Raw genomic sequence first — 27,669 nt, 5'->3', positions numbered from 1 at the left:
GGTTCAAGATGCACGCATCTCCTCCACTAACTTCAGTCGCAACAGCAAATTCAGGCCTTCGTTTTTTCTTCTCAGTTATTATTGTCCGGACATCTTCTGTGTAGGTACACAAGCCGAAGTTACGTTGTGTACACTGCCCGCAAGGACTGTTCTGGTCACATTTGACCTTACGGCGCCGACATGAAGCACAAGCCAGGGCTGGACGACGGCGTTTCCTGGGTGATGGCCTTGGAAGCATTATTCTTAGGTTTAAACAACGGTAAAGCTTGTGATAAATGGGGGGTAAGTGGTGTGTCGTCAAGGACGTGTAAAGTCCGGATTGGGGATTATCGAAGAAAGGGTGAGCTTCTATCCAATATCTCCGGAGCGGGTCCAGACATGTGTTGAATCACAAACGGCCGTCCAGTCCCACAATTTTCCGATATTATGTTCGCTCCCATTTATCTCCGATGGATTTGGCGATGGTGTCTACTCGGGGCGGGCTTTAGTTTTTGGCCCGGACCAACAGCAATTTCCCGAGTTGACCGAGCCCAAATTGGTCGACTGAAATATGGAATATTAAAAGCAACCTCAAATGACATTTGCGGTGAATACGCAAAGAGTTTCTTATTTTTGCCTTCTATTCTATCCACCGTTATTGATTAACTTGCTTTACCTTTCACTTGCCTTTGAGCTAGAACCGATATTATGCAGACCGATACGCATAGCCTGAACAATACGACCTTCGAGGAAGGTAACCTTGGTCGTAAGAAAGAAGCTAAAGCAGACCAGCCGCAAGTCGCCTTCCCGGAAGGTGGACTTCGTGCATGGAGCGTTGTTGCTGGAGCCTTCTGCATTTCATTTTGTACCTTTGGCTATTTGAATGCATATGGGTAAGTGTCATCGGTGGAAGGACTTGCAGAACTATCATTGATTTGTTCGTCAATATAGCGTCTTCCAAAACTACTACTCAACGCATCAACTCATGGACAAGTCTGCATCAACAATCGCATGGATAGGATCTGTGCAGACTTGCCTTTTGCTCGGTGGTGGAATAGTAGGAGGTCCCTTGTTTGACAAATATGGCGCAAAGGTGATTGTTTTCTGACCTGTGAAGCGTATTGATTCAATGGCCTAACAATTCACAACACTACTAGGTCATATGGCCCGCTGCCATCGCGTTTATATTATCCGTTATGATGACATCCCTTTGCAAGGAATATTATCAATTCATGCTGGCACAGGGTATTCTTGGCGGACTAACTGACGGTATCATGTTTTCGCCGGCAATGGCCGCAGTCAGCCATTATTTCCAAGCGAAGAGAGGTGCTGCACTTGGAATAACTGTCACCGGCTCTTCGCTGGGAGGAGTTATCTTCCCAATCGCATTGAGCAAAATGTTTGAGAACGAGTCATTGAGCTTCGGCTGGACGGTGCGGATCATTGGATTTATCATGTTAGCTATGTTGTCCTTGTCGTTGGCTACGGTTCGACCACGTCTGCCCCCGCGAAGTGGCAAAGTTTTGATCCCTTCTGCTTTCAAGCAAGTGGCGTACTCCTTGTTTCTGGCCGGGATGTTCCTGATGATTTGGGGCGTTTTCACCCCGTTCTTCTATCTGACAGAATATGCCATCGCACAGGGGATGAGCGTCAACTTGTCTTCCTACATTCTTTCTATTCTCAATGCCGCTTCGGTCTTCGGTCGACTCCTACCTGGTGTTATGGCGGACAAAGTGGGGCGGTTCAACACAATCTGCTGTTTTGGTTCATCGACGGGCATCCTCCTCCTTTGCTGGATTGCTGTCAAATCAAACGCGGCCATTATCGTATTTGCAGCCCTTTACGGTTTCTTTTCCGGGGCGATCGTCTCCCTGATGTCCCCTTGCATCGCGCATCTTTCGCCCACACCCAGTCACATCGGTACTTACCTTGGTATGGGTATGGCTGTTATTTCACTGGCTGGCCTAACTGGTACACCGATTACAGGCGCGCTGATAGACCACTACAAGAGTTATACACAGGCCGCCATCTTCAGCGGAGTCTCGACTCTGGTTGGTGCGGCGTTGGTTTTGGCGACAAAGCTGATGATGGAGAAGGGGCTATTCGCCCGGATTTGAGACTGGAAAGTTTTTGGAAGCATGCTAGAATAATTGATGCCCAGTCCCAAATAACCCATGTATATATACTATTTCTATTTCTATGATTAAAGAATTGTTGACTGTATTCAAAATCAAAAGCTCGCGCGTATTGAAGGGAAGAACTGCTAAAAAGAATTACTCGGTCAAGCAGGGACGATCTAGAATTGTATTGATTTGATTATATGACTTAGCCAAACGTCGAACGATAGTAAGAGAACGGAGAAGCAACAGGTTACTTGACCTTTGATTGATTGATTGACCGCATAGAGGAAATCTAAAATCTCCATATTCCGATCTTCAACGGCCCCGAGGCCATAACCCGATGCTCCTACCGCCGAGAACTCCTGCAAAGCCCGCACCTCGTCAAAGGCTGACAATATGTCGTACGGGATTACCCCTGATTCTTGTTTCTCCTTAACCGATGAGCCATTTAATACAACTCTCGGAGATGATGTCACAATGTTGCAGCTATGTTCCTTGACGCGACCACCGGCCGTAACGACGGAGATATCGCAATGCCAGCTCGCAAAAGGTCAACCCTGTTTTTTTTTTATTTAAAGCAGCCGCAACGAGTATGGACAGTACGCACCAACACCACCTGCAGGACTACGACGTGGCAGCATCACACAGCTCTGTCACCTGAGCCAACCATTGTGTGCCTACTGCTCACTTAGTCCTTACTCCGCTATGGCACCCCTGAAAATCCTCATCTGCGGTGGAGGTATTGCTGGTCCTGCCCTCGCTTTCTGGCTTTCAAAACTAGGCCATGATGTTACAGTCATCGAACGATTCCCCAGTCTCCGTGTCAGTGGGCAGCAGCTCGATCTACGGGGCCCCGGTATCCCAGTCATGAAGCGTATGGGCCTGGAAGACCGTTTCGACTCTCAAAGCATCAAAGAAGCGGGAATGCAGTTTGTCGATGACCACGGAAAACAGAAGGCTTTCTACCCAGTCAATACGTCGGGTAAGGGATTACAGAGTTTCACAACTCAATACGAGATTATGAGAGGAGACCTCTGCCGCATGTTGTACGACCTTAGCAAGGCCCGTGTCAAGTACATATTCGGTGTACACGTCGACAGTTTTGAACAAGGTGCCGGCTCAGTCAGTGTGAAATTTTCAGATGGAAAGGAAGGTCAATTCCATCTTTTGGTCGGTGCGGACGGACAGGGATCGCGTACTCGGAGGATGATGCTCGAACCCAACGCCCCAGACCCGTTCCACTTTCTCAACCTATACATCGCATACTTCACAATTCCTCGAGAAGAAGGAGATGAATACATGAGCACCCTTTACAACGCTCCAGGAAAACGTTTTGTTTTCACTCGAAGACATGCCCCAGACACAATCCAGGCATATCTCGGCTACTGCACTGCTTCGGACAAATTGGATAATGTCAAGAAGAGTAATACCGACGAGCAAAAGAAAGCTTGGGCCGAACTCTTCGCCGACGCTGCCTGGAAAACACCACGAATCATCCGTTGTATGCAGAATGATGAGGCGGCAACCGATTTCTACCACCAGGAAGTGGGGCAGGTGAGGCTGGACTCATGGTCTCATGGTCGGGTGGTTCTTGTCGGGGATTCTGCTTATTGCCCATCTCCAGCCACAGGGATGGGTACCACATCGAGCCTTACCGGTGCCTATGTACTGGCAGGGGAGATTGGCAAGTACTGCAGCCATCTTCAATCTTCCGATGGCCTCGAGGACCCTCTTTTCCACGCTTTGAGGGAGTACGAGAGAAAATTTCGACCCTTCATGACGGAGGTCCAAACTCTGGGACCCGGCATGCCAAACATTGTAGCCCCAAAGACCCAATGGGGCATTTCTGTGATGCACTTTATCTTGTGGCTGGCTGCGTTGCTTGGTATTGATGCAGTTGCGCAATGGTTTTTGCGCGAACAGAATTCATGGGACCTCCCATACTATGAGGAGTTGGCTATTCTTACCCAAGGGAGACCTGAGTCTGCCGAAGCTAAAAAGTCTCGGTGAGTCTAGCTGGAAAAAGACCCTCCCAGCGAGTTTGACAAAGACAATTCGAACCTTGTCTGGAGCGATCGCAGCTCGACATCGAGCACCCAGGTTAGGGCTAGCTTTATCGCAAGGCTTTTGGCTATCCTGAACATTATATTTTAGTCAAGACTTTTGTCCCAAATAAACACTCGAGCTTGTCATGCAAAGCCATTATCACATAGTAGACTCGCTATTTCAGGCAGGCTTCGTCCCAGCGTATACCATGCAAGTAGATATTCTTCCATAAAAGCACTTGCCGTATCTTGCTCACATCCTGGGCTAGCAGTAGCTCAACGTGAATTTGGGCGATAATATTTATTATTCTTTGTACGATTACACTCTTCTAATGATTCGAAATCTATCTCACGTGTACGTCGTAGAGCTTCGATTTTGTGAAGAAAGTGTTGCTTCACATAATCAAGGCTCGGTTTTAATTATATGACAAAGGACTATTGACCTTAAAAACAGAATTTATCGTCGGCAGCAACAACTGAAGGGCGAAGGGGGAAAAGAAAAAAACCAAATGAATATACAAGGAAATAATAGAAATTTTTAGGTTTCGGATGCTCGGCTTCGTTGATCTCGACGGAGATAACATTGCTCGGTCGAAGTCTTCGGACATCTATATGCCGAGAATGGCTAAACAATCTTGTTAATTATGGAAAAAAGTCTCATAACCCCCACATCCCTCTGAACATGAACGTGCAAAAGAAAAAAATGTTCAATATTACGATCCTCATATTCAAGTTTGTTAGAGTAGTGTTCGTTGCCGTTGGCAATGCCATCAATCGAAAAATCGCCTCCACGATCCATCGATACCGTTACAATCCGGTGGATTCTCCTAAAAATATTGTGATCATTGGAGCTTCCTTCGCAGGTTACCACACCGCTAAACTGCTGGCTAACTCTGTGCCGACCGGTTACCAAGTCGTCGTGATCGAAAAAAGCTCGCATTTTCAATTCACATGGGTGTTCCCCCGTTTCTCGGTGGTAAAAGGACACGAACACAAAGCCTTCATCCCCTACGGGCCCTTCTTCAAAGGAGCACCTAAAGGGAGCTGGCGGATGATACAGGATACCGTCCTGGAGGTAAGCCCGCGCACGATCTCGCTACAAAGTGGAGTCAAGCTAGACTATGAGTTCCTCGTTCTTGCAACGGGCTCCCACGCAGGTTCTCCCTCTAGGCTCAATGTGAATGAGAAGAATGAGGGAATCAAGGTCCTGCAGAGCTTGCAAAATCGGATCCGGAACGCGAGTGATATGGTGATAGTGGGCGGGGGTCCTGCTGGCGTCGAACTTGCTACGGATGTCAAGAGCGACAACCCTCATAAAAATGTGACATTAATCCATTCGCGGAAGACACTGCTGAGCAACTTTGGAACGAAGGTCCATGACGTTGCGCTCGAAGCCTTGGAAGGGTTGGGTGTACGCGTGATCCTAGGCGAGCGGATCCAGACTCACAGCGAGGATGACGGGAGTGTGGTGCTGGGGACGGGAGCAGAGATCCCCTGTGATCTATTGGTATGTATACCTGATTGGCATTTTGAATGGAGGCTTATCCGCCCTAAGGTTCGATGCACCGGCCAAAAGGCTGCGTCGGATATCATCGCCGAGCTTTGCCCTGATGCTGTCTCACCCCCAGGAGGCTTTGTGAAGGTGAAGTCTACATTGCAGATCGCGGACGACCGGTTCAGCAATATCTACGCGGCTGGTGACGTCGTTGCGTCCACGGGTCCCAAAAATGGTCGCTCTGCCACACAACAAGCAGAGGTTGTGAGCAATAACGTTCTCCGCGCAATTCAAGGCCAACCTCTCACCATGTATCACTCCGATATGTTGATGGAAGGCGGTATAGAGTTGACACTTGGATTGGTAAATGGCCATTGACCGAGTTTTGCAAAGTACCGACAGCTGACTAGTACAGGATAAAAACGTGATCTACCTTACGGACGGCTTGAGGGACATGCTTCTCACCCGCAAGTCGAAGGACATCGCGTTGAAATCTGAAGCTTGCTGGAAAATGATGGGGGCAAAGCCGTTCGTGGACGAGGCCTGGGAAGCGGCTCAGTGATGAAATGAAGTTAGACGGCGTGCTAGATCCAGTGGTCCTCACGGAAGTCTGGCTAGTTATACTCAGGTGCTTCTTTTGTATTCCTTGCATTTACGTACGTTAACACATTTGCCGGAGTGGTTTTATTCTTCAAGACAACAACCCTGCACCAACAAGAATGTCAGTTCGGTTTCTTAAACAGTACTACTTTTAGATCATATGTATGATTACAGTGATTGCGGAGTTACCACTCATGTCTCCTTTGGTCTGGTGGTACTTGAATTAAATGACGCCAGCAGATTTGAACTCATCACTCGCCACCACATATTTATTCGACTTTACCAGGATAAGTTTAATTTCCCCCTTGGATCGAATGCAGTCTCGGTTTTTGGTCTTCGGGAATACGAGTTATTTCATCGCGAATAAGCCAAGAACCGCATCTGAAGAATATAGTATGTGTCGACAAGTCACGTTTAGCTACCATATCTTATCAGATCCGTTAAGTGGAGTCTCACCGGGACTGGAGCTCTTACACACGATTACTTTTCAGATCAAGTATCATTTTCAACCAGCATAATCTGATAGCACTAGGCTTAGTAAGTCCAGGTTTATAGGTCGAAAGAACACTTACCCTGAATTTACTTCTAAGTTAGAGATTTAAGCGGACAGGAAGTTAAAAGCATAAAGGTAGCTATGAGGACTTCTCGCTTAAGAATAATTTTACGACTTCCTCAGTCTGCGGCTCCGCAATGACATAATTCGGTATCCTAGATCTGTCAGCAAATCTGAACGGAAGAATCCACTGTTCCGACTAGGGAAGACTATACTCTTTGCCTTTCGGTCGTGGGGGGAATATTACCGTATTCGGAAGGTTACGGCGCATTGTGGGCCTTCCCCCACGTTTCAACGTTCCGCCCCTTATGGGGACAATATTAGCGTATTAGGAAGGTCGCGGCGTATCGTGCTGCGAACGGGTGTGGATTGAAAGTTTGGATCCGCAAATAAATCACGCACTTGTTATTCAGGTAAAAGAGTTATCGGGTGGATGTTCAGGACAAGTCGGCCAACGTGTCTCGGGTCACAGCCGGGCAAACGGACCTGAACTTCGCCTGATATCACGCGGGGGCACCCTCCCAACTATAGAAAGGGTCCTATTTATAAGTCTTTCTCGCGTCCTGCATGATTCCCTCCGAAAGTGTAGCATAACGCCACAGGTCCCTACACTTCGGTCTCCCACCACCATAATCTTCCATCACAACCAATATGGCACCTTCGACTCATTTCAAGCTTAACACTGGCGCCCAGATCCCCACCGTGGGACTTGGTACGATACAAGCGCTGGTTTCTGCGGGCCTTAGCGATTTTGCTGACCAGAAATACAGGTACTTGGAGATCTGAACCTGGTCAGGTACGCCAAGCAGTCTCGTTCGCCCTCAAGAACGGATATAGTCACATTGATGCAGCATTGTAAGATTCCCATGTCACTTTTGTAGCGCATGTTCTTGGCTAACAAATGATAGGATATACGGTTGGTTGTAACAAAGAAAACAAGCAAGCTACTTAGGGTCTAACGGGATAACTAGGAAACGAGCATGAAGTCGGCCAGGGTATCAAGGATAGTGGTGTCCCCCGCGAAAACATTTTCATCACCAGCAAGTTGTGGAACACCCACCAGCCTAATGTTGGGGAAGGTCTCCAACAAACACTTGACGCTCTAGGCACGGATTATCTCGATCTCTACGTAAATTAACCCTTTTCTCTTTTGGGTAGACAAGGCACGCCTCTCGACAGCTTGGCTAACACAAACATCAGCTCATCCACTGGCCAGTCCGACTTGTTCCTGTAAGTCACTCCGCTATATCCCTCCATCATGACATATGCATGGCTAACTTGAACGCACAGAACGAGTCGAGTGCACTTCTCCCAGTCAATCCCGATGGCACGCGGTCCATCGACCGATCCTGGGACCAGAGTGAGACCTGGCGCCAAATGGAGGAGGTCTACAAGGCCGGCAAAGTCAAGGCGATCGGCGTGGCCAACTGGTCGATTCCTTATCTAGAGGAGCTCAAAAAGAAGTGGACCGTGGTCCCTGCTGTCAACCAAGTCGAGTTACACCCTTTCCTTCCTCAGCACGCACTGAAGAATTGGTGCGACAAGCATGGAATCCTCCTCGAGGCGTATTCACCACTTGGTTCCGAAGGTAAGTGCTCCTTCACACGCTATGTGGAGTTGCCATGAGATAACGCTAGCTAACTTGCTTGTTTCCAGGTGCTCCGCTCATGTCTAATCCCGTAATTCAGGAGATCGCTAAGAAGAATGATGTTTCACCCGCTACTGTACTCATCAGCTACCACGTCAACAGAGGCGTTGTTGTACTGCCTAAGTCTATTAACGAAAATCGAATCGTGAGCAACAGTCAAGTCATCCCTCTCTCACACGAGGATATGGATGTGCTGAATGGCCTGGCTGCACAAGGAAATGCGAAGCGTATCAATACGCCTCTGTTTGGATGGGATCTCGGATTCGATGACTGGTACAAGCAGTGAATTCCCCAGAGTTGGATCTGGAATCGTGTAATCCTCTATGGCAAATACCACTGTTATAGACTGAAAAGGAGATATACATTTAAATAATGAAATTGGCTGATCGCTGAAACCTGTCCTGCCGAAGTAGAAGAAATCGAATGTAATCCGATCGGAGTGATGGCGGAGTACATGCAGCGATCGAAGAAGTGAAAATAAAAAAGCGTGAAACTGACTTCTGTCATGTCATGCACTATATATATCGGAGCCTGGTCTATCTGAGCATAACGCTCAGATATAGTGGTCTTTTTGGCCTAGTTTGTAACTCGCCAGTCCAAGGGCAAGTTGTAACAACTTTGACCTAAACATATCACTTGTGCTGAAATGGTAAGCAACCTTTGCCTAGTTTCCCTCTCTGCTCCTTTACAATTGTCGTAGTCGTAGTTTCTTGGGAAGGAGATCAAGTCGCTAAGATTCTTTAACACGGATGATGAAACTGCGGTCACTGTGATCCTTCGGTTCCCCCAGAAACATCTCAGCGTGTGTCACCTGCACTTTCATATTTGTTTCTTATTTACGAAATTTAGCAAGTTGATGAACAAAACTCGGTCTTTTAAGGAACAATATATTTCATCCATGGAACTCAGACTTTGTAAGGATGTGGGGAAATGCCCTCCTTCAGCGCTTTCAGCCGCAAAGCCAATAACTTGGAGCCATACCGGGTCATTGGAAGGAAACCAACCATGATCCACATGTTCGGCACTCCCGTCTCCCGGTAGGCCGTCTTGTACTCGCCTTCCTCATCAATACCCCAAATAGGTCCGCATTGGCTAGCAATCTTCTCCCCTAAGGTGGCTCGGATGGAGTCGATGGTGTTCGAAAATCCGGTGGCAAAGACGACTAGGTCAAACTCCTCCTCACGACCGCCGTTCAAGATTACCTTATCTTTGGTGAACTTCTCAATGAAGCCTGGCTCTACCTTGATGTTGCCATTGACAATTTCCTCGCAAGCACCGGCATCGAAATAGAAACCACCGTTCCGGGTCTGACCTAGTGTGAAGTTGCCAGTATCACGCTGGCCGCGCCATGTTCGCAGGCCTCGAGCGTTAAGAGCTTCGAGCAGGGGCCGGTCGAGATCCTCAAGAACCTTAGCGGTGCGCCTGGCAATTTCCTCGCCAGGTCCAACTGGGGTAGAGAACATGAGACGATCCTGCACTTCGATATCCGGGATATTGCCATTCTCGTCGGGCGCGTAACCTCCAAGCATGCGTGGAACAGAATGGGTCAAAGACATGACGTAAGTCGGTGACCGTTGGAGGAGGGTCACATCAATTCCCAGGCGGGCGCACTCGTAAGCTGTGTCAAAGCCCGAGGACGAGGTCCCGACGACGCAGACCTTCTTTCCGACAAAGTCACGAGCACTCTTATGGGCGCTGGAGTGACGGATCACGCCCTGGAAGTCAGCCATGCCAGGCAAGGCCGGGGTGGAAGGGACGCCACATAGCGACGTGGCTATGATGAGTTGCTTAGGGTGCAGCGTGCGAGTCTCCTTGCCCTCCTTGTTGATGACAACGGTCCACTTACCCTCGGAGTCCTGTTCGGCCTTCACAACCTCCGATTTGGTCCAGACATTGAGCTCCAGAGCGGAAGCATACCACTTCATGTATAGACCCTGCTTCTGAGCTGGGGTATATGTGGGCCAATGCTGAGGGTATTTAAAGTATGGCAAGGCATCGGGCCAGTGTGGGAAGTGCAGTGAAAGATATTCGTAACGCTGCTTCCAGATATCTCCAATTTCGTCGCTGCGTTCGATGATCAGGTGTTCCATACCAAGGACCTTCAAGCGCGCTGCCATAGCGAGACCACTAGTAGAAACAATTTAGCACTATATCACAGAGCTCACTTGCATGGGTTCTTACTTTTGACCACCACCGATGATCAGCACCTCGGGGTCAACAGTGTTGATGGCCTCGGATCTCTGAGTCTCCCAGCTAGTGATACCAGTCATGTGTCCATCTGGTGCGGTCTGCTCGGGGAACTGCTTGAGGCTCTCGGCAACAGTATGCATGGTGTAAATCCTCCAGCCATCTTGAGTGAGTACTGCATTGATGACGGCCGAAGCAAGGACAATCTCAGTCTCGAAGGATACAACAAATTGCAGCTGAGAGAAGTCAGGGTAAGGGCGAGACACCGAAGGTGCAGGCTCGAGAAATTTGAAATTTCTAGCCTTGGTTTGAGGCAAAAGATCGGTAGCGGCTTTTAAGATAGCCTCTCTGAAGTTGAACGTGCGGAAGTCCCAGGAAAATGAGAGTTTGTCACGCCACACGCCTGTACATCCGCGGTCAGCTAAAAGGTTGAGGCTGGGGATCTTGTTTACGAAGGATCTCACCATAATCGAGGAACAGCCCCGCGAAAGCTTGCGCATCTCCCTCCGACGTGGCTGTAGAGAGACGGACTACGATGTCCTCGGCCTCCTTTTGAGCATCGCAATCGGTGGGGATCTTAACGCCTAAGATGTCGGTAGTGGGGAGACTATGGCTGTACTTGAAGTCGTACATGAAGTCGTCCGCGACAGGCTTTGGGACCTGGTCGTGGTTGAGCACCGCGCTCTCAGACTGGTGGCTAGCCTTAGAGACGGGTTTGGCGCCAGCGGACCCTTGAATGTATGGTACCATTTTCTCTTTTTATGACGGGAGAGATGCTGAAAAGGTGCCCAGTAACCAATGTTCACAGTCTGATTTCGCGAGGATTCGAATGATTCAGAACTGCTGATATACGCTGCTCAACGACCGAACCATTGAATGATCTATATATCTACTGCATATCTACTATACGTCCACAAAATGAGAAGTTGATCAACTCAAATCTCCGAATCGGGAAAGTGCCGCCGCATTTCAACCGTATTTAGTCTTATATCACATGACTGAACAACCCCCGCACCCCGCACCCCGCACGATTGACTCTGGTCACTCCTTATTCCTAAACTTGCTGTTTCTGGATATTCCCGGCGACGTTGTACCCTCGCGGCGAGGTTCACCCGATATTGCTCGTGGGTTCTGAATGACTTGGATGAAGCCACTTGTTCGCATCGAACACTGGAACTCGGACGAAGCCGATCTTTGTCTAAGATTGGCGAAAAAGCAGTGGCAACAGAGAGAGTCTTAGATCTGTCTTGGCAATCCCTCACAGAAGTCTAAGTACACATAGGCAAAGTACGGTTACGCATTGCATCTACAGGGGATGTCGTCGCCTAAAAATGAAATGCAACCGACGTGGTGCATTGCAGCTCCCCTCTCAGCCACGAACAGTTATGCTATTCATATTTCCAGCTAAAACAGTCTTTTCTTTGTAGTTCTGTGCTTACTCTCCAGTGCGCCCCTACTCCTGCGGGAGCTCAGCGATCCCCCACACTAATCCACCGGCACTGAGCTTGGGAACCCACTCCTCGCTTCCCGTAGCTGTATCATCTCTGCGGGTGAGAAGACTAGGCAGTCTAGAAAGACCGAGTAGTTTGGGGAGACTAGATAGTTTAAATGGGCAAAAATATGGTGTAAACGATAAACCGCGATGGTTATTCGGGAGTCTAGTTCAAATTTCACTGGTGATGTGGCAAGTCCGCACTCCTAGTTCTAGCCGCGAGTAACCAAGACTGACATGGCCCTCAAGCTATACAACGGTTGGGCTCCATTCCCCCTAGATGATTTGTTAAAATACTCCCTAACTATGACATAACGCGCCGATTCTCGACATTTACGTTAAAACTAATTTATCGTAGACCTCTGGAGGTCAATAGTCTGTAGAGTACTTCGTAGCGGCTACAAGGCCGATTTTGATCTGAGTTGCAATACTGTAAACTTGAAACATAATACACTTCTCCCACAAGTGCCATGAAATTAGAAAGGAAGACTTCTGATCTTATGTCTATTTTCTTTCTATCTTGTAATATATGCAACCACTACATACATTATTCCATGATGGGTAGACCATTGTCGTCGAAATATACGGGAACACCTTTGCGGAATGAGTACTGCAGAGCAGCGCAAATCTTGCCCGCCTCAAAGGCATCCTCTGGTTGACAAGTCAAGGGCTTGTTATCAAGCACTGCATCGGCGAACTCAGCAAGGTCAGTCAGGAATGTCGTATCGAAGAGAGTGAATGCGTCAGGCACAGATTGTGTGCGAATACCGAGATGGTCGCGAATCTCAACATTCGAGTTAGCGCTGATGATCGAATGTCCTTTGGTGCCACACAATCGAGTTGTATCCTCGAAACCGCTGGTGAGGGTGCGACCAAGGTAAGTCTTAAGAATCTTGCCATTGGCAAATTCCACCAGGCCCCATGCGTTGTCGGCATCGCCATACTTAGCTAAGTCACCGTAGACAGCCACCTGGCCGAAGGCGATGACTCTATTGACTTGCTTGTTAGGGCTGGAGAGGCCTGACTTGACATCCAACAGGTATCGTCCGGCGTCGACCTAGTGCCGTGTTAGTGAATAGGACAGTGAGTGAGCAAGAATACTGGGACTCACGGTGTGGATGCCAAAATCGAGGAAGATGCCGCCAGACTGCTCAGAAAATGACACAAAAAAGGCTAATCAGAATAGTCAGTCCATCAGCCTATGCGAAAGACAACGATTGGAGGCAATTAGGGCCATACCGTTGGGGTCTGCTTGATCGATACCAGTGGTCTCAACGGCGTGGATTTCACCCAGGGTTCCATTGTCGATCAGGGCCTTAGCTTGGCGGTAGGACGTGTCATCTGGTGTGAGTAAGTCTCTGAACTCTGTAAAGCGCGCGGCCTAGTGTTACTTACATCGGCGAGTGAAGGGAACGAGAAACTTGAGGTCAGGCCTAGAAGCAGACTTCTCGACCACTGCCTTAGTAGTAGCGATGTCCACAGAGACAGGCTTCTCGCACATGACGTGCAAGCCTAGATCAAGGGCCTGCAGTATCAAGGGCGCGTGAGTAGCCGTCGCGGTGCAAATGAGGACTGCCTCAGCGTCGCTGTTCTTCAAGCATTCTTGAGGGTCTGAAAAATACTTGACAGACGGGGGCAGATTCTCTGCGGCCCATTTGTCAGTGCCTGGCTTCGTGTCGCAGACGGCGACAAGTTCAATCCGAGGCTGCTGGAAGGCGAGGATGCGGGCTCGAAGGACTCCCAAGCGACCAAGGCCGAAAAGCGCAAACTTGACACGGCGGTCCCCGTACGACATGGCTCAAGGTCTGTGGTGAGGTGAAGTTCTTAGATTGTCTAGTAAAGAGGTAGATTGCGACTTTTCCACTGTCTGAGATCCGGGTTATATATCAACATCTGCTCTCTGCTCTAGAGCAGATCTGTACTATCAGCCGACATAACCACAAGCTTCCCCACATGTTAAACACTATCAGAATTCGTGTATTGTGCAAGAACCATGGTGAAACCGAGAATCGCCGTCTATAGAGATCATCGCCGATGGTTGACCAAGGGGTTCCTCGGTACTCCGCAAAACACATCGCGTATCGAGTCCTAATTCTGTCCGACCAGCGGCGACATTTGTGCAGCATTATTAGAATTACTGAAAGTAGTAAGTCCCCGGCGAGAATTGCCTGATAAGGTTGGCGGGTGTCGCGATGTATCTCCACTTCTCGCCAATGCTTCCTGTATACTTTTCAGCTGAACAAGCACAGTGGCCTCGAAATTGCGGAGTTGAGAAAAATAAAAATAAATTCAATATTGTAGTACGTCAGCGCAGTGGATGATAGGACTAAAAGAATTTTAGTCCTATAGGGGTTACTAAGGTCTAGATGTCGGATCAAGCGGTATCTCCGGTAAAAATGAAAGGGGCACTACGTCGGGCTGAAAGCAAATGTATAGTAATCGGTAGGGGTTAGAGTAAAAGAAAGGGGGCGGCAATAAGTATAACATAGAGAGGTAGGAAGAATGAAAAAGTAAGAGAAAGGAGTAGCGAAGACGGGTCTTTTATATCGGAGGGCATTGAAGGGAGGTTACACTGGTCCGCCGTTTACAATAAAAACATTGGAGCTCAAATGTTACAATCCAAATATCATAATCATCGTGACTTAAAAAGATATCACAAAACTCATCGTGCATCCCAACTTTGTTGTAGAAGAAAAGCAATAAGAAAGATCCGAATATGAGAGGAGTAGTTCAAAGTTCTCCACGCAGTCTCTCTGTGTGCTCAGAGACCTTCTTCTGAACCTTTTCAGCGGCTTCAGAGCCTTGAGCGCGGCCGCTAGCAGCGCCAATCTTCAACTGATCCGCAACCCACTGCAAAGTATCCACAACCTTGGCATAGATGGTAGCTTGCGGGCTTGCGGTACCATACTTAAAGTACTGGGCGTTGCGCCGAGCTGCAGCTCGGAGCTCATTGATGCTCGAGCCCTGGTAGGTAGGAACGCCATAGTTGTCCAGGTATCTCTTGAGCTCGGATTGCGACCATTGGTCGAAAGTGGCATCCTTGGCTGTGCCAGTCGCCTGCGCAAGGGCAGCAGTTGCAGAGGCGTACTGTTCGCCGCCAGCCTTGGAAGCCTTGGCATATGAGTCCTCTGCATTTTTAATAAGCTCCTCGCGTGAGGCATCAGCCTGCTGAGCTGCCTTGTGGTTCACGGCAGACAGGTAGTTCCTGAGAAAGGTAAGCCGGCGAGATCATGTAATCAATAGACAGGTATGTACTTACACCAAGTGCTCTTTATCCCAAGTATCGAAGTTGTATCGGTTCCACCCACCGGCAGCCTTGTGAGCGTTGGCGCGGACCTTAGCAACGAGTTCATCACGCTTGCCGCTCTGAGGGATGGGGATGCTTCGGGCATCAAGGAACGCCTTCAGGCGGGAGTCAGACCAGCCATTCAACGCAGTCTCGAAAGCATCCTCGATCTTCAGCTTGGCGTAATCGGTAGCGCGTGTATATTCGTTCCCAGCCTTGGTGGTAGCAGCGCCAAACGTCTCCTCTACAGCGGATGAGGCACTCGACACCTTGCCGGAAAGATAGGAACGGTTCTTCCGGGCCAAAGCAATGAGTTCATTGCGCTTCGAACCTTGAGGCACCTTGACATTGTGCTCGTCAAGGAATTCCTTCAGCTTCGAGTCGGACCAGGCGTTGAAAAGCTGATCACTCAGTGTCTCCTTGGCGGCCTCAGCCTCAGCGGATGCAGATGCAGCAATGCTCTGGGACTGCAAGCTGATAATGCGCGAGTTGCGGCGAACAGACGCAATGAGCTTGTCACGGTCGGACGGCTGGGGCACCGGCCATCCACGCTCGTCGAGCCATTCCTTGAGATCCGAGTCGGACCACTCCTCATACAGCCATTCTCCGGGGTAGGAAGCCGTTTCACCAATCTTGGTGGCGATCTTCTCATAGTTCTCACGTGCGGCTTTGATCAAAAGGTCGCGCCTGCGGGGTTGGGGAGCAGGAATGCCGTGGCGATCAAGGAATGCCTTCAACTGAGAGTCGGACCAACTATACCAGTTAGCTTTCACCCATAACGGGGAAATATGAGCGCCTTACGTATCAAAGACCCATTCTCTGGCATGGTGGAGCTCATGATTGATGTTCTCCGCAGCTTGCCCAAGGGGCTTCTGAACCCTGTTATCCCAATTGGCCTTTACCAGGTTCTCCAGGTCGCGGCGGTCGGCAGGGCTGGGATGAGGAATATCTGTACAAAATGTGAGTATATGAAGCTGCTAGAAAGAGAAGTGCTACATACTATGGTCCGAGAGCCATCGCTCGAGCTCGGTTTCATGCCATCTGTTGTAGACTGCCGATAATGTTAGCTTGCGAAAGGGAATATTTGTATCCAGGACAACAGACTAGCTTTGCTCCACCAACTGGAAGCTGCCACTACTTCAGTGGAAGCGAGCAAGCAGAGGAGGCCAGTGGCCAGGTTCAACTTCATGGTGTGTTGTGTTGGACAAATTTATAGGAGTATTTTTGGTGTTCAGCAAGAATGGAGTATGAATATACAAGTGAAGAGAATAGAAACATTGGAAGATTTTAAAGACAGCTGCAAAGCAAGACAGGGCCAAGCATGGATGATTGCGCAGTGACGTAGTTGGGGAATTTGCCTTGGATTGAGTTGGAGTGCATGAATCATCAGTTCATTCAATTCTCCCCACGTCTGGAAAATTGCCATAATTGTTTCAGTGAGTATTTAATGTATAGAATTTATAGAATATGCATCTGTATACATGCCACTTTTAGCTGTAATGCTTTCTTGCTCTATAGTTATCGTAGTCTCTATGAATTACCTGATATGGTTTAGCGTGCCACTTCGGGTTAAGCGTGTTCCTGCCCTTCCTATCAAAGTCCCTTCACCACTCACCCTACTTCTCACCTACTTCTCCCATGTAGCTGAGCTCTGCTCTTACAAAGTACTACCATGCACCCAGATATATATATTGAATTGAAAAGACGCGCTTGACAAAGAAAATCCCATCTGAGTTCCTTCACAAGACCATTATGGACAGAAGTTTATAAACAAAACCCTTCCTGATCCATATCCAAGCACAAGAACATTGCCATAGATCGCGAAGCAGCTGGGTCGGTACTCCGGGGGCAGCCATAATATCTTTCGGCAGTTAAATGTCACCCAGTGTGACTTTAATATGGAAATCTCCACATCATCCCCTGGAGAAATGGGACTTTTCCAATACTCAGGCTGGATGTCCAGGTATCCAAAATCAGTATTCAAATATGAGCCATCTCGAGAGAACGTTAATCTGCGGGTATATCCTACAGATCTCCAGATCTGTTTTTGGTCTCCTGTAGCAATTTCTAGGAGAGAGAGATCTCTTCTATGCTCACCAATCGAATAGCAAGCGATAAACCGGCCATTGGGAGAGAACTCCAAACGGGGAACATTCATCGGATGGCATTGAAATGTTTTCTCCAAAGAGCCTGTTGTGGTGTTCCAAAGCTTGAGCGTTTTATCCTTTGAGGAAGTAGCTAGAAGCTGGCCATTTGGCGAAAATGATAGAGTATCCCAAATATGATCCGAATGCCCATCCAGAGTATGTTTTAGGCGGAGAGAGCCCGTTGCGGTGTCTGTATCCCAAAGCTGAATGGTTTCTTTCGAAAGGGAGGCTAAAATGCGGCTACAGGGAGAGAAGACCACCTTACTGGTCTCACGTGGCTCGTCTCTAGAGCTCAGACCCTGAAAGGTCGGAATGGGTTCAATTGTGGACTTCGTTATTCTCCACAGATTGATCTCTTTGTTGACTGAAATAGAAACGAGAACTTTGCCACTGGGTGCCAACGCAACGTATGGTGGAGGGGAACCTCCCAATAGTTGCTTTTGGGATAAACTGCCCGTCTTTGGGCACCATAGTGCAGTTGTTCCATCATCCGAGCAACTGACCAGGATCTCACCGTCAGTGGAAAAGGTTAATGAACAAACTCTGCTTGAATGACCCTCATAACACTGTTCAGGCTTTGGTATACCTGCACCAACATGCCAAATCTTCACCACTTTATCCGCCGAGGCAGACGCAAGAAATTGGCCGTTGGGGGAGAAAGCCATAGATAATACGCTATCAGCGTGTGCGCCAAAAGGAGGATGCAGAATACCTGTCGGCATATCCAATATCGTGACTTGCGATTGGTCCTGTGCAAGGGCCAAGAGCTTGCCGTCAGGAGAAAATGCTTGATCATAATTGCAATATTTGCCTTGAAAGTCCTTCAAAGGAAGGCCTGTGTCAGGATCCCAAGAAGATAACGAAAATTCATGCGACACAGTCACGAGAACTTTCTCGGTGGGCGAGAAGATTCCGGCAAATATCTGAGCCGGAAGGATCTTCTCTGCGCCGGTCACGATGTTCCAGATCCTGAATCTATGTTCCTCGCATAGGATCCCGATAAACTGGCCAGTATGAGAGAATGAGACACGTTTTATTCGCCTTTTGTGACCTTCCAAGGTCTGCTGAAGATTGCCGGAAGCAAGGTCCCACAATTTCACCAAGCCATCAGCTGATGCTAACGCTAAAAGCTGGCTATTGGGGGAGAATGCTACACAATCCGCATCTCCTATGGTGTTGGCTGTTTCCTGCTCAAAGCAATCACTGACCAAGTTCCAGAGGAAGATTGTAGGGTAGTCGGGGTCACATGCAAGAGAAATCAAGAAGCGGCCGTCAGGAGAAAAAATCGGACAGCAAGGGGAACACTGTGGATGGCTAAGCGTCCGCTGCAATGTACCTGCGGTAAGATCCCAAAGCTTAACAGTGCGATCCTTAAAAGTGGCGGACGCGAGGAATTGACCATCTGGCGAAAAAGAAACCAACGAGACGTTCTCTTTATCATTTGAATGCCGCTCCAAAGACTGTTTCAAGACGCCTGTCATGACATCCCAGAGCTTGACACTGCCATCATGAGCACCATATGCTAAAGTCTGGCTATCCGGGGAGAAGGATATTGGCAAAACCTGCCCTGAGAAAAGATCAGAAGAGTGAACGTCTGCACTCCAATTTACTTCAACGTCTGGGACTTTGGAAATCCATGTAGGAAGGTACCTAGTGAAGGTCTTTCGTATAACTGAGTTTTTCGGAGCAAATAGAAGACCTGAGCAATAAAGCTGGAGAGGAGCTTCATTTGCTACGACGGTATTCCTTGACGCAAATCGTCTGGCATCCTGTAAATACTCAGAAAGCTCACGGGACTTGTGGCTCTGCCTTGGTCAGCTTCATCATGGATACTTATCAAATAATTAATAAACTCACATCCACCCAAGAGTGTAGGAGGTCAATGATTCCTACCACTTCGTGTGCAAGACCTAGGATTCCCATTGCCTCCATCCAGTGAAGGAAATGTGTCTGCAAGAAGGCGAGAACATTATGCAATGACTTTGAGTCGTCACCCTGCGTGAAATGGTAGGCCCAGAAACGACACGCGTACTGAAGCTCGGGAGGAAGACAACGGCTGATAGATGAGATGCCAATCTCGGATCTTTGACTTCCATCATGTTCAAGTCCACAGATGTTTTTCTGTAAAGTTGAACATATTAAGAGGCATTTAACCGCCAGCTTTGAGTGTGACGCCTTCCTATCTATCGCGAATGGAGTCTTCTCATATGTCTGCGGATCAAGGAGAAAATCTCTGAATGATAGGTGGAAGAGTCTCACCGGCATGGTTTCATTTTCCGGGATGCTTAGCACCGAGTTCAACGAACTCAATCTCAATTTGATGACACTTTTGGAGATGCCAAGAAGTGCAGAGATAGAGATGACCGACAGAGGACTTTCAAGGATGACGATTGTACCGACTACGTCTTGAAACTCATGTATAAGCTGCTTCTTTTGTTTCTCGGTCTGATTGAGAAGAAGTCGACTGAATACAGGGAGGTATGTTCCATGAAGACTAGCGCTCCCCCCTCGGCAAGCAAGGATCTCTTCGAGGCTATCCATAGGGTCCCATTGAAGATCATCAAGTATGCGACACATGGTAGCAGCAAAGATGAAGAGTGGAACAGATATTTTCAAAAGCTGTTGTGTTTTGATGTCTCCAGGCCAGTCAACAGATAATGAGCGTTCCCTCCCGGTTTGAGCTAGTCGGTGCTTCAGAAATAATAATATGTCGTGCGCAGTGACATCTTCCGGTAACTCATGGAGAGTGAGATTCTTGTAGTCCTGATTGGCCATTTTTGAAAAGCCGAGACGAATTGGCAACTCTGGCCTACTCGTCAAGAAGACCCGAATCTGTACCTCTTTCGGTTCTTGGAGCTGTGGTATCAATTGAAGAATTGCCTGTATATCGTTCTCCGATCCACACTCGTCTAGAGCATCAATCACGATTACCAATATTCGGTTTTCATGTGGGCTCTTGAATTGAAGTAATGGTTCAAGCAGAAGCTTGTTGAATTGTTGTTTGAGTCCTCTCGTCGCAATGAGAGGGTCATCCTGGACTACTTTTCGAATCGCAGCAGTCAATCCAGGAAGATTGCTCATGAGTTGTTGCGTCAAAGTCGTAAACAACTTCGTCGCATTTCCCCGGTCCCCTTCACCTCTCTTGAAGAAGAAGCTGGCGCCCAGCTGCTTATTTTGTTTGAAAGACAGGGCTACTGTGCGGGATATGGTCGATTTTCCAGTTCCAGCCATTCCATTCAACCAGAAGATGCAATTGCCTTGTGGTGATGCTGCCCATGTTGCGATTTGTTGCTGGAGGTCTGTTCTGGTCCCTTCAAGACACTCGTCTTCGTGTTGATCCATGTAAGAGTCAAATTCAGCCCCGTGGGCAACTGGCAGTTTTTGCAGATCCATGTTTTGATCAATCAAGCTGGTTGTTCCAGCCACATCGGTAATGATTGCCCTAGTAGATGAGCAAATTCAGCTTTATTCGCGTTATGAGGAACACCAAATGCAGCCAACACCCACATTTGATCAGCCTGCAGCGACAAAGAAAATGAAGACTTGTATCTCTCAATATCGCTCATCGCTCTTTCGACTTCTGAACGCTTCAGCGGCCATTTCAGCGCTCGAAACCCAAGTTTTTTCATCGCTTTTTTGCCCTTTCCTATATCAACTTTCACTTCAAGGGCTTCTAGTTTCAAGAGACAAGTGCGGATATCGTCTTTCAATACAGATGTTATACCTAACCTTGAATTAGGATTGTGGAGAACAGCTGCAAGGTTCTCGAGAACACTGACGAGACCGTTGATCGCTTGTCGCAGAGCAATGATGTCGGCCCTAGCATCCTTTACATCTTGGATGTAACCTCCACACAGTTTGACAATAGATCCAGCCAATTGGATCACACCGATAATACTGGCTGCTACTGAGAGGCCGTCCATTATGCGCTGTTGAGGAAAGATGAATCCAGGTTCTTGTTGATCTGAGAAAGCGGGGCAGATGTATAAGACCAAGTTCTTCAACACTTAGCCGCCTCATCAAAAGAACATTGCGTATGTCCTCGGATCTTGAACAGAAAAAGAGAGAACTGTAAACATATAAGAAAGTAAGGATTCATGAGTCTGCAGTAGAGACATCTGGAGATGTTCGGTACGACCTATAGTTCGAACATTGGAACGTCTTCGACACTAATCCTAACTAGGCATTATTTAAGGCACCAAGGCAGAGAGGTAGTTAAACTAAAGAGCGGTGCCCAACGAGGTACTCAAGGTCATTATATCTTGGGAATGCCTTTTCTTTGTTTTTGAAAATAACGATTTCCCTCTCATCTCGTTGAAGTAGAGAGCAAAATCTCCAATGTGACGAATCGGTGTAATCGGCTGTTGTCACGAGCTCCCGAACCCCGACCTCCTCATTTGAGCTTCATACATTTGAAAGATACAACAATGGACCCATTAACACCCTACTGCCGCGAGCTGGCCTCGCCAGGCATCTTCCAAACTGTGCTATCTATGTACGTGCCCCAAATCCGAAACGAACAGTCCCCCGTCACTGACGTACCATACACTAGCCTGATTATCCTCGGCATCCTCCTCTCATATCTCCCCCAACACATCCGCATCATCTCCCGACGAAGCTCCTTCGGCATCTCCCCATACTTCATTCTCTTAGGGGTAACATCAGGGACATCGGCATTTGCCAATATCCTGGTATTCCCATCCACCGCACAAGATGTCGCCTGCTGCCAGGAGATCAGCGGGATTGCATGCTTCGCAGGGTTATTGGGTGTATTCCAGGTGGCCATGCAATGGCTCTGTTTCTTTTCCATGTGAGTCGACCGAAACGCTGAGTGATTTCTGATTCCCGACCGAACACCCACACCCGAACCCACACCCAAGCTTGTCTAACCGTATCTAGTCTTTTGCTATTCGTGATCTACTTCCCGCGCGCCACATCCCCCACAGACCCAGTGGGCACCGTGTCTTCCACCTCCAGCGGTCCGACCTACCGTACTGCGCTCGTCATAACTGGACTATGTCTACTGCATGCGCTTGTCACAATCATCATTTCCCTGGCAGTCGAGCTGCGCCAGCCGGCCGCTGTTTCGGCCTGGGCGAACTTCCTCGGTGTTCTAGCTGCGATCCTCGCGTCGATTCAATACTTTCCGCAGATCTACACTACCTTCCGGCTGCGTTGCGTGGGGAGCTTGAGTATCCCTATGATGTGTATCCAGACACCGGGGAGTATTATATGGGCTGCTAGCCTGGCTGCCCGCAAGGGCTGGAGCGGCTGGAGTATTTGGGGAGTGTTAGTTGTCACGGCCTTCTTGCAGGGTACCTTATTAACGATGGCGATCTATTTTGAATACTTCGGGTCCAACGATAAGCGGGAACTTGGGCAGCCGGCTGATCAGAATGTGTCGCCCGATGGATCGGGTCCTGCTGGTGAGAGTGTCCAGCAAGAATTTGCGAATGAGGAGCGGCCATCCGAGGAGACGCCGCTACTTCAGAGCTAATGATGTGCGCATAACATATTTGCTACTTATTTCTTTTATACAGTGGTAGCCCGTAGCTTGATAGAGAAATCCCATACAGTTCTAGAATGATTGGCGATCCAAAAAATAAATTCTTAAAAAATCCTTCCATGGGAATATCGCAAGTCGAGGGGTGTCACTTGCGACAAAACGACAGATATTTAACCCGATCGCCTCCAAGGAACATCCTCTTCGCAAGAAAGCACATCCTCCTGTCATTGCGTCGTGGTATTTGTTTCGGGGCCCGTAGTTTACTGGGCGCTGTAGATCAGACGGAAGACATCGTTGAGCACGAAGTAGCTTCCGGCGCCATCGGGCTGCAGCTTGAAGCACTGGGTGTAGTTCATAGGCTTCTGCTCCTCGTCGACCTGTTGATAGAGAAATTGACATTAGCTAAGAAAGCAGAAGAAGTCATGGGCATTCAACATACGAGGAGAGCACCGGTAACCAGGACGACGATTCCATCTCCGCTAGAGGGCTGGGCGTCGAAGGTCGCAATCTGGTGCTGAACCTTCTGGAAGGGGAGAGACTAGAGTTGCAAAGTCAGTATTAGAATATTCTTCTCATATTGACCCTCGTGGGGCAGGATTTTGGGGTTGACTAACGCTGAGCTTCTCAGTGATGGCAGAGACACCCTGGACCGAGCTTGTCTCGAAGGTAAGCATAGACTGGTCACGCTATTGTTTGATGATTGCTGTTAGTCCACATTCACATATGTCTCGCTTGTACGGATATCTCGAGAGCGGGGCTTACATAGAGGCCAGCCAGGCCAGCGCGGTTTCCGTCAAAGGTCTGGTAGTAGAACTGCACAAACTGCTCTGTACAGGTTGATCACAAGTTAGGACACTATTCTTTGCGTATGATATGACATCCATCTCTTAGAGCATCATTTCCACCGAGGGTGGCAGGGTTGTTGGGGACAGGCGCATTGCTGGATGTGTATGGATGAACCAGGAAAGTGAGGGTACAACGTACGAGCGATAGCGTTGAAATCTGTATGGATCACCAATCTTGTTAGTTAATTTCCCATCTTTATGTTCGCTTTTTTTTTCTTCATCAAGTTCTCATCGCATTGCGCAACATAGTCACACACTATCTGGGATCCAAACGATCGGACCCCTCCATCCCCTTCGGGAGGGGTATATATACGAGCCAAGTGAGAGAGAAAGACATACCAGCCATTTTGAAGTTGTGGATTTGGAAAGAAAGAAAGAAAAAGGTGATGCGATTGTATTTGAAGGGTACAGGAAGTTGAGCGCGAAAGGAGAAAGGTATTTGTTGATGAGGGGTTGTGGGGCAGGAAATGTTCTGCCAATGATGCCTCGCTGCCTTATGTATTGAAGAGCCTCTGCTTGACAAATCTCAAAAGTACATATCCATGGATGTTCTGTCTCTATCTATCACCTTAGAAGAGAAAACTTTTTAAATAATCATTCATAGTTCATTGTTATTCATTACAAGTATCTTTCAGGTATCATCCGATGCTATCCATAATCTGTACAATTACAATCATGCCCAACCTTACTCCGAATCCGAGGCAAACATGTCTTCGGCTTTGGGTCGTGGCTTTCGTCGCCGTGTTTCTGGCTCCTGCTGCCCAGCTGATTGTTCGGATTTGTCAGATTGAGTTGGGTGCTGAGGTAGCTGCTGGGGTATCTCGGTTTGGGTATCTTCATCGCCCGATGGCGGAGCCTTAAGCATGAACTCCCCATCAATGTTCTTCAAGTGACGAATTTCCATTGCAGTTCCATCCTTTCCATTCACTGATTCGTCCACCGCGTTGATAGAGGCAGATAGATTGTTCTCATTCGCAGGGAGAGTAGGGTCGAACTTTCCACCCCGCTCATCATCAACTGTCTTCCATCGACTCTTGCTTTTGGCAAATGCAACGGCAGCCTGATCTGCATGGACCTTCTCCATCTCCTTCTGCTTTTGTAATTCTACTTCTGTAAGTGGTGGATTTTCAAACACTTGGGTGAAATGCTCCTGGTTCATTTGCGTAAAACAACACCACCCTTCCCACAGATGTAAAAAGGAGCCAATGCTGCGCTTCCACTTCTCTGCTTTCAGTCGTCCCCATTTCATGTCCTTATCTAGTCGACCAAGGTGCTCAAACACCTTGCGCGAGCGAAGAGCGTTTTCGAACAGCTGGCGGTATCGCCATGCATGGCGGACGCCACTGGTTGCCGACGACGAAAGAATATCAGAGATGATATAGAGGCCGACCAGCTTCGCGGAAGACATATCCAATAGTCCATCGGATGGGGGTGGATTGTCCGTATCTGTGATCGCAAGTCTGGCAGCACTTTTTTCCAATTCCCGGTTTGGGTTAGCTCCGGTGTAAGCTAGTGGCCGGAAAACATTTCGAATAGCCATGTCAACAACCTCGGATGCCCCGATTGCCGCGTGGTCAATGGCGAATGCTGTGACTCGCACAACATCTCCTCGTCGGAGCTTTGCATGGGTCGTCGGAAGTCGTGCAAGGAGATGAGTAAGTTTGGCCATCTTCAAGGGGTTCAAGAAGTTAGGTTCATCGCCACGTGCGTTCGTTCCTTCTGGAGGTGCTCCACCAAAGTTCCGTCTTTCATATTCTCCATCCGAATGTTCTTCGTCAGATGAGTCGTAGTCGGGGTGTGTCACAAATTGGTCCGGGCGAGTAACGTTTTCGAACTTGAGATGCTGTTTGGGGGGTAACCAGATCGGACCACCCTCAAAGATCACAGCCGGCTTATCAATGTTCTTTTTCTTTGGGTCTGTGATTATCTGCCACAATTTCCACCGGTAGTATACACCACCAGGCGACCTTGCATCGAACAACCACGCCCACTTTTCGTCCATCTGGACTTCTGGCCGACTCATCAACAATGCCTCAAATGCAGGACCTTGTTTCACGAGTTGCTCAATAGTCTTGTGTATCTGTCTTAACACTCTTATGTCTGTCGGTAGCTCCACCTGCACCTGAGTAGTTGGGCCATTTCGACCGACGTTTGGTCCATACGAGCTTGGGGGTGCGAATCCCCCGCGATGTGGCCCGGGTGGTGGAGCCCGACTCAAGCTTGTGCCGGAACTCGCTGGAATAGACTCGGCGCCAAACGGAAGAGAAGTAGTAGTCGACGAGATGCCGGTGGCCAAAGGGATGTTTGGATTGATCGCAGTAGAAGAAAGGTGTCGACAGAGGGTCAGGTAGTACCCCCAGCCAAGATATTTGTTCTGCAGCGTGCTCACAGCTGTGTCAATATTAGAGGCGGCCGAGTCGCTTGCGAGGGTGATGAGTGCAGAAGAGGACGCCCGGTGGGTTGGCAACTGTCCAGGTGGGGTAATGATCTTGATATTGTCCACGGTGAGGGTCGAGGGGATCAAGGCTTTAATCACTGACAGAGATGTCCCCGGAGGAAGCGATGCGAGGTACAACGTCGGTTTGGGAGCTGCTCTCTCCTCCTCGTCAAGTGCTCTGTCGGCTTCAGATGGAGTAAGTATGTTTTCAAATTTGAGATGGTCGCGACGGGAGGGGGGAAAGTTTCGTGGGAACGCTTGTGTGAAATGGAGGGCGGCGGGGGGGCTAATGGTCCATGGCCACTGCCGCGTGAAGAGGAAGCTGCGAAATGACGCCTGGGAGGACCACCACCCCTGCCTCTAAATGCATTCGATCCTCCATCCAATGACTGTGGTACAACCGAATCCTCGTCTTCGAAAGATTTGACAAATTCTTCATAGACTGCAGCTGTCTCTGCTTTTTCCCGGGCGCGTTTGGCCTCCGCCTCGGCTTTTTGACGCTCAAAAAGTGATTTCTTTGGAAGCGCGGAGAGTTTCGCCGAGACGTCGGGGAAGCTCTTCCCCTTCAACTCGTCCGGCATTATGAGAATCAACTGCAACTGCAGCAAAAAGTAGCCCGACTCAAATATAAGCAGGACGAAGCAATTTTAGTGAAACCTGAAGAGACAGTAGTCCTAGAAGAGCTAGAAGAGTGAACATCTTGATCAATAGACAACTTAATTACGCTATAGTAGGCGGTCGAGATTCATCCAATCAGCAGTCGATAGCTTTGGCACGTGCACAGCAGTAATTTTACTAGAATTAGTAGGCGGTGAATATCTCCAAACGACTGTTGGGACCGCCGGAACATGATGACAGAAAATAACCTTATGGTATAGATGACTAATATTGACAACTCTAACTAAAATGACAAAACCCGCTATTCCAACAATCTGTCCACGGGTGCGGACATCGATGACTAACTATAATATACACTTTTGTATAACTAGTATGCCTGGTACCCAATATCACATGATGTTTCCGGTATAATACCTGGTTTCTACCATGTATTCGGACTTAGTATTCGACACATACAGTCATGTTTCATGAGTATTTGCACCCTAGTACTTCGGAAGCCACTTATTTTCTGCCGGAAGAACTTTTAATCCACTCACTCACTTGTAACGCTGCTGCGCATGTGGGGTTCATACCAGTAGTAATAAGCAGGCGGTATAGGCAGGGCGGTCAACGGTATAAGTATAGTATTGGGGTGCAAATACAGTACTCATGAAACGCCACTGTAACTATATTGGGAGTCAGAATTTTAGATCTACTCTCACTCTACAAGTA

The 27,669-nt window shown here is 48.5% G+C and overlaps 11 protein-coding genes across 11 annotated transcripts; 5 read left to right on the top strand and 6 right to left on the bottom strand.

Moving 5' to 3' along the window:
* Positions 1-687: 687 nt before the first annotated feature.
* Positions 688-2,096, top strand: N7537_011308 (MCT family MFS transporter; the record flags this gene model as incomplete). The annotated part of the gene is made up of 3 exons (XM_056902362.1): positions 688-872; positions 931-1,072; positions 1,137-2,096. The coding sequence occupies 3 exons, from the start codon at positions 688-690 to the stop codon at positions 2,094-2,096; spliced, it is 1,287 nt and encodes a 428-aa protein (XP_056747649.1).
* Positions 2,097-2,804: 708 nt separating this feature from the next.
* N7537_011307 (uncharacterized protein) lies at positions 2,805-4,109 on the top strand (the record flags this gene model as incomplete). Its single annotated transcript, XM_056902361.1, has 1 exon — positions 2,805-4,109. One exon carries the CDS (start codon positions 2,805-2,807, stop codon positions 4,107-4,109), a length of 1,305 nt encoding a protein of 434 aa, XP_056747648.1.
* A 717-nt stretch (positions 4,110-4,826) lies between these two features.
* On the top strand, positions 4,827-6,201 carry N7537_011306 (NAD(P)/FAD-dependent oxidoreductase; the record flags this gene model as incomplete). The annotated part of the gene is made up of 2 exons (XM_056902360.1): positions 4,827-6,002; positions 6,055-6,201. 2 exons carry the CDS (start codon positions 4,827-4,829, stop codon positions 6,199-6,201), a joined length of 1,323 nt encoding a protein of 440 aa, XP_056747647.1.
* Positions 6,202-7,443: 1,242 nt separating this feature from the next.
* On the top strand, positions 7,444-8,726 carry N7537_011305 (putative glycerol dehydrogenase (GCY1); the record flags this gene model as incomplete). Its single annotated transcript, XM_056902359.1, has 7 exons — positions 7,444-7,504; positions 7,563-7,647; positions 7,701-7,708; positions 7,764-7,921; positions 7,993-8,022; positions 8,083-8,380; positions 8,449-8,726. 7 exons carry the CDS (start codon positions 7,444-7,446, stop codon positions 8,724-8,726), a joined length of 918 nt encoding a protein of 305 aa, XP_056747646.1.
* A 619-nt stretch (positions 8,727-9,345) lies between these two features.
* Positions 9,346-11,377, bottom strand: N7537_011304 (flavin-containing monooxygenase; the record flags this gene model as incomplete). Its single annotated transcript, XM_056902358.1, has 3 exons — positions 9,346-10,567; positions 10,622-11,030; positions 11,092-11,377. 3 exons carry the CDS (start codon positions 11,375-11,377, stop codon positions 9,346-9,348), a joined length of 1,917 nt encoding a protein of 638 aa, XP_056747645.1.
* A 1,289-nt stretch (positions 11,378-12,666) lies between these two features.
* On the bottom strand, positions 12,667-13,914 carry N7537_011303 (putative NAD binding Rossmann fold oxidoreductase; the record flags this gene model as incomplete). Its single annotated transcript, XM_056902357.1, has 4 exons — positions 12,667-13,176; positions 13,231-13,292; positions 13,359-13,460; positions 13,515-13,914. The coding sequence occupies 4 exons, from the start codon at positions 13,912-13,914 to the stop codon at positions 12,667-12,669; spliced, it is 1,074 nt and encodes a 357-aa protein (XP_056747644.1).
* Positions 13,915-14,849: 935 nt separating this feature from the next.
* Positions 14,850-16,594, bottom strand: ish1 (double-strand break repair enhancer MSC1; the record flags this gene model as incomplete). Its single annotated transcript, XM_056902356.1, has 5 exons — positions 14,850-15,324; positions 15,379-16,158; positions 16,207-16,354; positions 16,406-16,456; positions 16,510-16,594. 5 exons carry the CDS (start codon positions 16,592-16,594, stop codon positions 14,850-14,852), a joined length of 1,539 nt encoding a protein of 512 aa, XP_056747643.1.
* A 784-nt stretch (positions 16,595-17,378) lies between these two features.
* Positions 17,379-21,475, bottom strand: N7537_011301 (uncharacterized protein; the record flags this gene model as incomplete). The annotated part of the gene is made up of 5 exons (XM_056902355.1): positions 17,379-17,446; positions 17,503-19,357; positions 19,410-19,673; positions 19,812-20,994; positions 21,060-21,475. 5 exons carry the CDS (start codon positions 21,473-21,475, stop codon positions 17,379-17,381), a joined length of 3,786 nt encoding a protein of 1,261 aa, XP_056747642.1.
* Positions 21,476-21,979: 504 nt separating this feature from the next.
* N7537_011300 (PQ-loop repeat-containing protein) lies at positions 21,980-23,049 on the top strand (the record flags this gene model as incomplete). Its single annotated transcript, XM_056902354.1, has 2 exons — positions 21,980-22,362; positions 22,452-23,049. The coding sequence occupies 2 exons, from the start codon at positions 21,980-21,982 to the stop codon at positions 23,047-23,049; spliced, it is 981 nt and encodes a 326-aa protein (XP_056747641.1).
* Positions 23,050-23,318: 269 nt separating this feature from the next.
* On the bottom strand, positions 23,319-24,249 carry N7537_011299 (nuclear transport factor 2 family protein; the record flags this gene model as incomplete). The annotated part of the gene is made up of 6 exons (XM_056902353.1): positions 23,319-23,435; positions 23,498-23,596; positions 23,673-23,744; positions 23,821-23,885; positions 24,043-24,060; positions 24,243-24,249. 6 exons carry the CDS (start codon positions 24,247-24,249, stop codon positions 23,319-23,321), a joined length of 378 nt encoding a protein of 125 aa, XP_056747640.1.
* A 339-nt stretch (positions 24,250-24,588) lies between these two features.
* N7537_011298 (SWAP/Surp domain-containing protein) lies at positions 24,589-26,921 on the bottom strand (the record flags this gene model as incomplete). Its single annotated transcript, XM_056902352.1, has 2 exons — positions 24,589-26,525; positions 26,597-26,921. The coding sequence occupies 2 exons, from the start codon at positions 26,919-26,921 to the stop codon at positions 24,589-24,591; spliced, it is 2,262 nt and encodes a 753-aa protein (XP_056747639.1).
* Positions 26,922-27,669: the final 748 nt, after the last annotated feature.

The sequence above is a fragment of the Penicillium hordei genome (assembly GCF_028827395.1).
Source record: "Penicillium hordei strain IBT 12815 chromosome Unknown utg000006l_segment0_segment0, whole genome shotgun sequence".
Taxonomy (NCBI): Eukaryota; Fungi; Ascomycota; class Eurotiomycetes; order Eurotiales; family Aspergillaceae; genus Penicillium; species Penicillium hordei.
The sequence above is the reverse complement of the archived record's forward strand: the minus strand, read 5'-3'. Positions and strand labels throughout refer to the sequence as shown.